Below are 12,601 nucleotides of genomic sequence, written 5' to 3' on the forward strand. Positions count from 1 at the left end.
AGCATATCAAATGCCTTTATGACAACTTGTTAGACAGGATTTTGAGGGATAGGATTTACATGCATTTGTAAAGGCAAAGACTGATTAGGTATAATCAATGATAATGGGAACTGCAGATGCTGGAGAATCCAAGATAATAAAATGTGAGGCTGGATGAACACAGCAGGCCAAGCAGGCCTCTCTGATGAAGGGTCTAGGCCCGAAACGTCAGCTTTTGTGTTCCTGGGAGGCTGCTTGACCTGCTGTGTTCATCCAGCCTCACATTTTATTATCTTAGCTATAATCAAAATGGCTTTCTGAGTCAGAAATTGTGTCTTGATTGAGTTTTTGAAGGAGTGATAAAGAAGATTGCTGAAGGCAGAGTGGTAGATGTGATCTATATGAACTACAGCAAGGCATTTGACAAGGTAAACTGGTTAGCAAGGTTAGGTCGCATGGATTCCAGGGGAGCTAGCCAGTCAGATACAAAATTGGCTTGAAGGTGTTGGAAGCTTACATTTCGAACTGGAGTCTTATGACCAGCAGTTGTGCTGCAAGGATTAATGCTGGGTCCACCGCTTTTTGCCATTTATATAAACGATTTCGAAAGTGAAAATAGGAGGTATGGATAGTAAGTTTGCAGAGGTAGTGTAGTAGACAGCGAAGATAGTTATCTCAGAATAAAATGGGACCTTGATCAAATATGCCAATGGGCCGAGGAGTGGCAGGTAGTGTTTAATTTAGATAAATGTGAGGTGTTGTGTTTTGGCAAGGTAAAACAAGAAAGGACTTCTACTTTTAATGGTAGGGCCCTGGGGAGTGTGGCTGAAGAAAGAGACCTAGGGGTACAAGTGCACAGTTCCTGGACAGTTGGGTCATGGGTAGACAGGGTGGTAAAGAAAGGTGTTCGGCATGTTTGCTTTAATTGTTCAGTGCATTGAGTATAAGAGTTGGGGTGTCATGTCCCGTACAGCTGCAACATTTGTTAGGCCGCTTTTAGAATACAGTATTCAATTCTGGTGGCCCTGCTTTAGGAAAGATGTTGTGAAACTTGAAAGGGTTCAGAAAAGATTTACAAGGATGTTGCCAAGATTGGAGTGTTTGAGCAGCAGGGAAAGGCTGAATAGGCTGGGACCTTTGTGCCTGCAGCATTGTAGACCGAGGGGTGACCTTACAGAAGTTTATAAAATCTTGAAGGACCATGGATAGGGTGAATAGCCAAGGTCTTTTTCCTCCAGAGAAGTGGAATCCAAAAGTAGAGAGTCTAGGTTTAAGGTGAGAGGGGAAATGTTTAAAAGGGTCCAGAGGGACAACATTTTCATGGAGAGGATTGTACATGTATGGAATGAGTTGCCAGAGGAGGTGGAGGAGGCTAGTACAATTACAACATTTAAAAAGCATCTTGATGAGTATACAAATAGGAAGGATTTTGAGGGATATGGGCCAAGTGCTGGCAAGTGGGGGTAGATCAGTTTAAGACATCTGGTTGACATGGATGACTTGGACCGAAGTGTCTGTTTCCATGTTGGATAACTCTATGACTCTGTGATGCTGAGCCTTATCTGGTCAGCTCTCATATCTGTAGCAGAGTGATATCAAGTTCTGTGGTGCCCATGTTAAAGGCTCCAGTATAATATAGGGCCTCATCTAATAAAACACATCCAAATTCTGAGGGGATTTTGACCGCACAGAACTGGCACTTAAACTGGCATTAAGCAGATCAGTAAAGTTTCCTCACAGGAAGGTGAAACACAAGGTATAGATCCTAGCTCAGGAGCAAGACAAGAAAGTAATCTGAGCAAATGGCATAGATTGAAAGAAGTACTGTTAATTCATGCATCATCTGAAATTACAGATTCCAAACTCAGCAAGCTTTAGCAGGCATGATGGAAATTTGACCTCAGTGTCCCTGCGAGACTGGGAAACTCTAGCCACAGTTCCTCTGCCTGATGGCTAGTTTGTGCTCGATTGGACCTCAGGCAAGATAAGGTCAGGTACAGACTCAGTTATGATGCTCTCCAGAGGCAAATAGATTTTTAAATGAGCAGCCAGGACAGCTCCTGGTCTGAGACGGTCATCTATTGCAGCTATGGCTCCATACCCTAGTGAGGTGCAGCATCTGCAGGAAATGGCTGTATGTCTGTGTGGAAGAGTTGTGGTCTGCAGCATATACCAACCACAAGATGTATTACAGCAATTTACTGAGGTTTCTCCAACAGATCTTAAATCCATCACTTCCATCAGTTTAAATGAGGACGACAGCTCTTGGGAACACTACCAATGCCTGCAAATCTCCTAAGTCGTGTAGCATATAGACCTGGCCATAAATTCAGATGTTTCTTCATTATCACTGGATCAAAATCCCGAAACACCCTCCCTGAATGAGTGTACAAATTCCACACAGACTGCATTGGCTCAAGGCAACACGTTACCACTTACTCAAGAGAGAGAAATTAAGGCTGGATTTAAAACGCTGGCATTGCCAGCAAAGCTTATATCTTGAAAGTAAAATTTAGAGAGAATTAAAAGTACAATATAACAGAAAATACAATAAGACCTACCAGAATAGTTTTCCAAAGGAGCAGCAACACCTTCTTAATAGGGCAATGTGGAGTGTGTCCGTTACAGTATTGATTAATGAGAGAGAATAGGAGAACTGCAAAAGGCTCACCGTTATACACTGGGGAACCTAAGGAATAGGATGCAATTAATCAACAGAGGACACACGTGAACTACTTGAGAAATAGTGCAGTCTGGATGAGCTTGGACTAAACCTATTTCAACTGCAAACTCTATTCACACAGTTTCAGTAACAGCTCTGTTTTATTTGCTAGCAGGGTGAAGGAGGTGAAAAGAGACAGAGACGGGGTGGGGGCGGGGGGGAGAAGAGAGAGAGAGACAGAGATACAGAGAGAGGGAGATGAGCACACCTTTACATCTTTTTACAAACCCGTCCACGCTCCTGGAGTAGCAGCCGAAGAAATGGCCTGTGTCAGGGTAAACTAGAGGGGGATATCAACTCACCACCCTGGGATGGCCGCTGGATCACAAGAGTACACATGTGAACTCAGCTACAGTTGAACAGCTTGCCAATAAACATGCTGTGGGGAGGCTCAGAACATGTCAGTTAAATTTTCGCATCCTAAAGTGGTCAATCTTCATGTGGGAGTCCAGTCAGCTTGCAGTGGCAGGTATTCAACCACAGGCTGCATTACATTTCTGCGCTGACAATCAGCGGAGGTGACTGGAAGCAATCAGGATCATGGGATTTCCTGGATTTTGCTATCCCTATGCAGGGACATGAAAATAAAATGTATTCACATTTGCAAAAACACACACTATAGTTGCCAAGTTTTCATTTTAAAGTCAATAGCTGGTAGTTAACAGATCACATTTAAAGGAACATATTTAAAGCTATGCTGGAGCATCTACATTGTATTTAGAACAGAAACACAGACTCTGGGGCTCAACTGGTCATGCTTGCTTTTACTCACATGAATCTACTCATCCTCTTCAGATCAACCTATTAGCATATCCATCAATTCCTTTCTCCCTCAACTTTTTCATTAAAAAAAAATCACCATTATTTATCTCAACTACTTCAGGTGACGATAAGTTCTGTGATGTTTTAGAAAGTTGCTTGCTGATGACATTGGAACTCATCTTTAGGTTGCATTACATTTATCTACAGAGTGAAACATTACAAACATACCACTCCCAACTCAATAGCAGCGCAGTTTCAATAAGTGCAGCTTTATTTTGTAAATCAACCTGTTCTGGGATATCATGACACATCTCCAAAGCAAGTAGATTTGAACTCCAACCTTCTATCCCAGAGGCAGGGATACTACCACTTCACCAAAAGAAAAAACACATTTGTGTGTGCCACTTCATGTATGCTCATGAAACTACAAATAATGTCCTTTAGTTGCATAATTATTAAACTCAACTGACATACAATTAACAGGTTCGGCATTGTGAAACACAGAGTAAAGACGTTTTGCATGAATTCCTTATTACGTTTCTCATTGACGATTTACAGGCCCTAGTTTTGGTCTCAACACTGTGCCCTGGTTATGTCTTCCCAGATTCTGTACACAAATTTCTGGGACAATACCTTTGAGATTACAACTTTTATCGGCTAAAATCCAGGGCGTTGGTTGTTTTATAACTGATGGAGCTGGACCAGATCTCTGCAGTGAGCACCTTGCATTTATTTTTAACCAGTTAGCACAGTTTCACATCTCCCTTTGTCTTCCCCTCCACCTCACACCCATGAAAAAACCCACAGTGCTTGTAAAAACATGAAGTTAAACAGCAAATATAGATATCTGAAATTAAAAAAAGAACATCAGAAAATGGAAGCACGTTTGTTCAGTCAGTGCCCAAGTCTAGTGAAAGATTAGATTACAGATGTTTTGGATTCCCACCCTTTCGTCAGAACACACAAAGGTGAGACCCATATCATTAATAACCTGTCCTTTGTCTTGATGCTGACTGACCCACTGCACATTTGCAGCGGTCTCTGATTTTAAACAAATGACAAGCAATGGCCATCTTGATCCAACAAGAAAGAGTCTAACTGACTCCCCTTGATGTTCTGTGGCAAGACAATCATCATTGAATCCCCAGCCATCAATATCCTAGAGGTTACTATTGACCAGAAATAGCATGAGCCATATAAATACAGTGGCTACACCCACCAGAGTGGTGCAGGAGCTGAAATTCTGAGGCAAGTAACTCATCTTCTGAGTCCCTAAAGCTTACACAGTATTTACCAGGTATGTGTCAGGAGTGCTTTAGGATATGCTCCAATTGCCTGGATGAGTGCAGTTTCAAAAACAGTCAATACGGTCAATACCTTCCAGGACTAGTAGTACAATGGACCAACTTAAACATTCACACCCTCCCCACAAATGACAGCATATACTCTCCACAAGGTGCACCTAAGCAACTCAGCAAAGGTCCTCTGACAGCACTTTCTAAACCCATAATCTCAACTACAAAGAAGTATAATTGCCACAAATTCATGAAAACGGCATCACCTGCAAGCTCCATTCCAAGCCACACACCATCCTGACTTGGAACGATATCATTGTTCTTTCATTATAGCTGGATTAAGATTCTGGAACTTCCTTCCTAACAGTAATGTAGGTGTCCCAGTACCTGGTAGACTACAACTATTCAAGTGGTGGCAGCTCAAGGCCAATTAGGGATGGGCAAGAAATGTTGGCCTCGCCAATGACACCGATATCCCACAAAGTAAAACAACAAAGTCTGTTTAGAGAAAAAAGGTGAAATGTAGGAGCAGACAGAGAGTCAGATTAGTTGAGTAATTCCCAGCAGACGGGGAAATGACCATACTCACTTAGCTCAGTCCGAAATCCGTCTCTTGCTGAGCTCCAGTCGGGTTTGTCATCCTCGCCCTCTCCTCGTATGATCTCCACCATCAGGTACATAATATTGAGCAGCACCCTGGAATATCGGGTATGAATAAGCATCAAGGCCATGATAAAACAGGCATCATATAAACACCCTACTGTACTGCACTAACTAAGTTGCTCTGGGATGACAATGGATGAAAGCTTATCTCAACAGTCAGCAGGAAACTGTAGAATTAAACTTCTTCCTTACTTCAACGGGCCACAATGATCAGTGGGCAGGTATAGTAGCCAGACTGCATCAACCAGAGCAGGTAGTTTGAGCCTGGTCAGTTCACAAGAATGCCATTAAAACTGGCCATTTCATCTGCCACTCAGCAAACACATTGTCCATTATCAGGCTGCTACCCAGGCAATCCTACTGGTGACTGAACACGTATGGATGCCTGAATTGGGGGAGTTAAATAGTCTGGCAACAGTCAGCTCATGGCACACATGGAGGAAGTGGATGTGAGCAAAGTACCAGGTGGTGCCTTAGAGCACAGTATGAGCTAATACGTCCAGAACAGGAGATGGAATAGACACAAGGAACACACCTCCATGGAACAGAGACTGTGGTTGCCATGTCTTGCAGGAGGGCCAATGTAATTAGGAACGGGTGTGCAATCCCCTTACCTCAGTTCAGTGCTATCCGCTAGGGAAATGGCTGGTTTTCGCAGGGAAGTGCTGCATGTCTGGCTGTTACTGTGTACAAACAGAAGAATATTTAGATCCAACTGCATACTTCCATTAACAAGGTGACAGTTATAAACATTTTTTACAAGTATTTACAGAATACAGCTACTTTTCTGTGGTTGTCCACTGGCTCAGTTTGGCTTGAAACAGCAGAACAAGTCAAAGTTGCCAGATGCAAGTTAGGATGTGTATCTGATCACAACTACAATAGTTCAGAGGTATATAAATGAAGGAGGCCAACGGGCCTATCTAATACATTCTTCTTTAGTTCTCCCCATCAGAGCATCAAAGAACAAAGAACAAAGAAACCTACAGCACAGGAACAGGCCCTTCAAACTTCATAAACACCAAAGTTCATGCTTTTCCTGCTCTACTGGAGACCATTCTTGGTCCTGGCCACTTCCCTTCTGAAGAAATACTCTCTAACATCAGTTCAGAATTGGCCTTTCACCAACTGCCACTCACAGTCCCTTTCACACATTTGAGGAGAACCTAGTTTCTAATTATCCACCCTTTAGGGGAGAAAGTCCTCTTTATTAGGCTTGTGAAACACGTATCCCAGCCTACGACTTTACTGGACCCCATCCTGAATTAGTTTCCACTGGGCATACATGCTTAATTTGACTTCATGCTGAAAAGTTATCAATTGACAGATCACAACCACCAAGAAATTCTCTCCTTCACTCACTCAATCTCCATGTTGAGCAGCTCCACTAATGTCCCAAACGTGCCCATTTCATAGAGAAGGAAGACATTGTAACGAGCCCAATGTATCACTTCAGTTTCTGTATAGCAGTCATCAAACACACCTAATGAAGAATTAAAGCAGAAGAGTCAAGTCCTGCAAGCAGGATGAAAAGACACTGGTTTAATTTTAGTTTCTTATGGGGAAGACAACTTCAATCCCTTCTAATATTTTATATTACATGTCCTTTGCTGTTTGCAATGTGCATACATTTACATTTTCTTGTCTAGTAGTCGAATGGTGGCAGTTTGAGAACAGCCCAAGCAGGACTTTCTGGATACACTAAAAGAGAGTGTGCAGTTACTGATCAATGACGGATATCAATGTTAGTTCTATGGGTGTGGACTGATCTGTAATTCTAGTCTCAAGGCTTGATGTCAAATGTTTTCAAATCATTGGCAAGCTGAGTTCCTGTACTGTCAAGTTCAGGGAGGTGGGGGAGCGTGAAGATCACAAATACTTTGCATATATAACATGAGATAGATTTAACTATAGAGACTATTGCATATTCATATCTTATTATTTATACATATGTATATGAAGTGTGATTAGTTAGGGTGTTAGACATCCTTGTGCAGAGCTAAGGCTTCAGGTCTGTGTTTTATACAGCTTAACACCGGTTTAAATTGCAATGTTGGTTAATGTCTCCACTGGATTTGCACAACATATGAAGTAGCAGCAGAGGTAAGTTGTTTGCCTCCTCAAGTCTGCTCCATCATTCAATAAGATCACAGCTGACTGGATTGTGGCTATAACTCCAAATTCCTACCTATGTCCAATACCTTTGACTCACCTGTTGACAGAATAGTGATAGCCACAGAAGTTAATTCAGAAATGAAACGAGTAGTACTGTCCCATTACCAATTACCTTGGGCCAGGTAAAGAATGGCTCTGGCAAATTTAAGTCTCTTCTCCCTATTTATCACCTCCAATCCATCCAGCAGCCTCATCAAATAGGATTTATGCTCATCATCTTCCAACTCTACCCATTTCTTGCCCTTTCCTGGAAAAGACAAAAATGTAATAAATTTTACTGATGCCAACATTCACATTCCTCACCCCCTCCAAAATTTCATAAGGTAAACAAGCCCCTCTTGGTCCCCAAAGGTTTTCAGATCAATTTGATCCATTCCCAAGGGAACAATGTGATCACTAATATGCAGAATTTGAGACAGACGATAAAAAAAACTAAACAGAAATGTGATGGGGGTGAAACTTGCTCTGTTAAACCTATTACTCACTCCATAAAAATGTCATATGTATCATGTAACTGGAATCTATTCCCTGTGGTCTTTCTCCTCAACCACTAGGATGATGTTAATTGGCCTATAGTGAACTGGGTTCTTGGGGAGTGTTTGTGTGTGTTTATTAGACAAGTTGAGACTAACAGAAATTAATCAGATGAACCTAGTGGAGCACTGCACAGGCACTGCGGTTGCAGCTAATCTTATTGAACTGGAGGTTCAGTAACCAGTGATGCAGTCAATAGCACAACCTATTGTGAATTATGATATAAATCTCCATCTATAACAATATGCACTCTGCAGACTAAGTGGCCTAAAATGACAGTAGTATAGAAAGGGTGCACAGGAAAAGGTAACCTATTCAAATGAGGTTAAAAAGGAAACAACAGGAATTAGGAAAATAAGTAGGATTGCTGAAGGACTCAGCCCATCTGTCCTCAAAATCCCTTAAAAAGGTTCAGCTCATAGAATAATGCAACACATGTGATGGTCATTTGGCCTGTCAAATTCTACACTAGCTGTTTGTAAGAAGTATCTAATACTCCCATACTCCTTTGCTTTTCCCGTGCCATGTTTTATTACCTTTCAAATATTTATTGAATTCCCTCTAAAAATCTATTATCCAATCAGTTTTGATCACTTTTTCAGGTCATTTCATTTCAAAACAACTCACTAGGCAAATAATTTCTTACCTCACTCTGACTCTTTTGCCAATCAACTTAAATCTGTGTCCTCTTGTTGCTACTCATTTCTCTAAATGGAAATACTTTCTCATCTATTCTACAAAAACATTGAAATCAATGAAATCTTTGTTTAATCTTTTCTGATCTTTGAAGGAGAAATCTAACTTCTCTCCCATCTCTCCATGAAATTGAAGTCCCTCATTCCTAGTAGCATTCTAGTCATTGTCATGAAAAGGTGCTGACAGGAACATTGTTCTCCAAACTTCAGCCTCTTCACTGCAATCCTGGGATATTGTCTTGCCCCAAATTCTTACTCACACAAATCTGGCAATTACACAAAAGGTTTTATAAGGACCCCGTTTCTGACCCGTGCAATTGTCTATTACCATGTATTGCAAAATCCTCTTCAAAGCAATCTCTGTTAGCGGAAAATTCAGGCTCTTCAGTGTAACTGTAAAGCTCTGCAGAAAGAGAAAAGAGGAAAGGTTGTTCAACATAAATATCCTTTTTTTAAAAGGAGAGATAAACTTGCATTGGCAAATGTTTACTAAAGGATCACTCGGCTCATTCCTGGGATGATGAAATCTTCTCTCAAGGAAAATTCAGAAGGATGGGTCGATACTCAATCGAGTTTAGAAAAATGAGAGATGATCTTATTAATTACATAATACTACTTTTAAAATGTGTTAAAATATCCAAGATTTTGAGTGGGACAACGGTTCCTCCTGTAGGACAATTTATAACTACAGGAGACAATTTGAAAAGAAGAAGTCTCTCATTTAAGAAATAGACGAGGAGAAATTTCTTCTCTTGGGGCTCATTAGTCTTTGGAATAGTCTTCACAGAAAGCAGTGGAGGCTGGGTCATTGAATATATTTAAGGCTATGTTAGACAAATTTTTGATCAACAAATGAGTCAAGGAATCATAGAACAGATAGGAAAGTTAGAGCCACAATCAGATCAAACACGATCTTACTGAATGGCTGAGCAAGCTCAATGGGCTGAGTGGTCGACTTTTGTTTCTGTTTCTTATGACATTAACAACATGCAGTGCGTCTGCAAGTTTCTTCCACATCATTTACCACTCAGCATTGAAATCTTTTTGCTAAATTATAATTTAAGGTTTAACTTTGAGGTTTCCACATCAACTTCTCCAGTATCTTTTTAAATGGGGATTCTCTCTTTTTCAATTAATTTTTAACATTTATTTTTCAGGAATTCATCTTTGTCTCTCCACTAAACCACCTCCTTACATCTGATTATGTTAGTGGCTGTGTTATTGGACTAGTAATCGAGATACTTCGGTCAATAATCTGGAGACACTGATACAGACAGAATTAGGAAAATTTGAGGATCTGCATTCTACTTTAAAATATCTTGGAATTTAATAAATGGTTTCTGTGCAAATAACCACAAAACTGCCCAATTATCCAAAAAACTAAGCCTTGCCCAGTCTAGAACTATATATGACTCCAGTCCTACACGAACATGGTTTATTCTTAACTGCCCTTTAAAGCAAGCCACTGAATTGCATTCGATTTCTACAAACAGAAACAGCAGCTGAAGGAAAAGACTCCTTCTCAGAGCAACTGGGATTGGCAATAAATACCAGCCTTTCATTTCAAGACCCACATCCTTAAAATCAATGGGACTCCCTCAACTGTCGGAGAGGATTTGATCCCAGTCTTTGGAACTCAGGAAAACTGAGACTAATTGCTTATCTGTCTGCATATCCTCTCTGCTCATACCCAGCTCCAAATTTGCCCCATTCCATAGATCCACCCCCAACGTCTGAGATCTTGTGTTTCCGCGACCACCCCAAACTATCACCCTGCACCTCTGTGATGATAAATCAAGCTTTTATTTTAGAGTTTCCTCGTTTAACCTCACAGCCACCTGCTTCCTTATTCAAATTACTTCAGTCCTGTTTCTATCCTTATTTTGATACAAAAGACTAACAACATTGAGTGTGACTATGGCCTGCTGTTACTGCTAGATCTCATTCTTTTTACAAACATCACACTCCTCAATGGGGGTGGACTGAAGGGTGCATTTGTGTCGCATAAACGTTATAGCTTCCACTCTACTTTTCACTGTAGTCCATAGATCTCTTGCAAGTGTCTCCCCCCCATATATTTACCTGTAGTTTGTTATAAAATTCCTTTCTGGGCCCCTCCTGTCTCTCAGTTACACACAGTCTCTCAGCAATATCACCAACAGGCATGAACGCAGCATTTATATATACATAGAACTGGACAGCACAGGAACAGGCCTTTCTGCGCACTATGGGATTCTGGTGAACCTCTCTCTGGTTCTGTGCACACTTTGTACCAGATAATCTTTCGGGGCTCACAGACTGCTTTAGTATGGTCTTTGTTCTTTGACCACATCCTCTCTTCTCAGTGTCACCTCGTCCACACCTGCCTTCCATCCGAACAACCAGGAACAGGTTTGAGACAACAAGTTGTAGAGCTGGATGAACACAGCAGGCCAAGCAGCATCAGAGGAGTAGGAAAGCTGACGTTTTGGGTCTAAATTAGATTAGTTCACAGGTCGGTGCAACAGAGGGCCGAAGGGCCTGTTCTGCACTGTATTGTTCTATGTTCTATGTCCTACGTCTACACTGACCATGATGCCATTCTAAACCAATGCTTTCTACCAGCATGATAGCTCTCTCTACCACTGTTGGAAATTCTGTCTTAGAGGAAACATTAAACTAAGGTGCTGCTATGACATGCAAGAATAAAAAACTTCTACTATCCTAGTCAATGCTACATGTTCTGGAACTAACTCCTAAATTTCTCTCCCTTTCCTCTTTGGATAGCCCTTTCAAACTTCCCACTTCAACAAAACTTTTGGTCAACAGTCTAAATATTTCCATATATGACTCGATGACACAGCCTTCCTGAAGTGGATTGTGACTACATCCACATCAAAAGGGCAATAGAAAGTTTATCTTGTCATTTATCACATTGCTGTTTTTTGGGATCTTACTGTGTGCATATTGGCCATCACATTTGGCGTGTTATAATAATGACTTTATTTCAAAAGCCTTTCATTGACTGAAGTGGTTGGGACACCTCAAAAATGAAAAACATCATGTGAACACAAATTTTCCCTATCCCACAAATAGGTGGTACGTGGATACAAGTTAGTTTTTCTTCTCATTCAGCACATTCTTCGCTGCCAAATGCATCAGCTGGTATGAAAACATCTCCAAATCAGCAGCATTAAAAAGATACAGGACTCACTACATCTGCTGAAATGAAAGGCCTTACCAAAAGATAAATTCATTTTAGTGACTGAAGTAGAAGACTGAAATGTACAGAGTAGTGATGGACAAGTCATCTTACCCGACAGTTCAGCAACAATGCTGTCTGAATCTCCATATTCAAACTCTAGGTTAGGAAAATCCAAAGAACTCTAAAAATTGGAAAGAGAAGCATTCTGTTGGTTCCAGCTCTACCACCTTATGGCTTTAAAGTATTAATGACAAATAATACATTTGACAATTTTAATTCAGGGAGGTAAGGACTGAAATTGGAAACCATTTAGTCCCTTAAGCCCATTTGTGCCCCTACTTTAGGATCTGCACAGGAGGAACTCTTGAAGCATGCCAGCAACCTGATCATGTATGATTCATTCTAATTAATCAATGATGTTTCTAGAGGAAGGCTCTGGAAAATTTCTTCATGGGCCTCAGGTATGCAAGTCAAGGACTACTGCAGACCACATAACTTTTATATTTTCTGTTGTTCACTCATGAGACGCGGGTGTTGCTGGCTGGCCAGTATTTATTGTCCATCCCAAGTTGCCCTCGAGAAGGTGATGTGC

The 12,601-nt window shown here is 41.0% G+C and overlaps 1 protein-coding gene across 1 annotated transcript in view; it reads right to left on the reverse strand.

Moving 5' to 3' along the window:
* Positions 1-12,601, reverse strand: part of LOC125463221 (striatin-interacting protein 2-like) — a 35,683-nt gene that overhangs the window by 19,432 nt on the left and 3,650 nt on the right. Inside the window, exons 2-8 of the mRNA XM_048554182.2 lie at positions 12,121-12,190; positions 9,154-9,228; positions 7,709-7,843; positions 6,784-6,904; positions 6,036-6,104; positions 5,348-5,454; positions 2,541-2,668 (exon numbers count right to left, since the gene is read on the reverse strand). Of these exons, the coding sequence (XP_048410139.1) occupies positions 2,541-2,668; positions 5,348-5,454; positions 6,036-6,104; positions 6,784-6,904; positions 7,709-7,843; positions 9,154-9,228; positions 12,121-12,190 (705 nt within the window). The remainder of the gene's footprint in view (positions 1-2,540; positions 2,669-5,347; positions 5,455-6,035; positions 6,105-6,783; positions 6,905-7,708; positions 7,844-9,153; positions 9,229-12,120; positions 12,191-12,601) is intronic.

This window comes from Stegostoma tigrinum, chromosome 25 (assembly GCF_030684315.1).
Source record: "Stegostoma tigrinum isolate sSteTig4 chromosome 25, sSteTig4.hap1, whole genome shotgun sequence".
Taxonomy (NCBI): domain Eukaryota; kingdom Metazoa; phylum Chordata; class Chondrichthyes; order Orectolobiformes; family Stegostomatidae; genus Stegostoma; species Stegostoma tigrinum.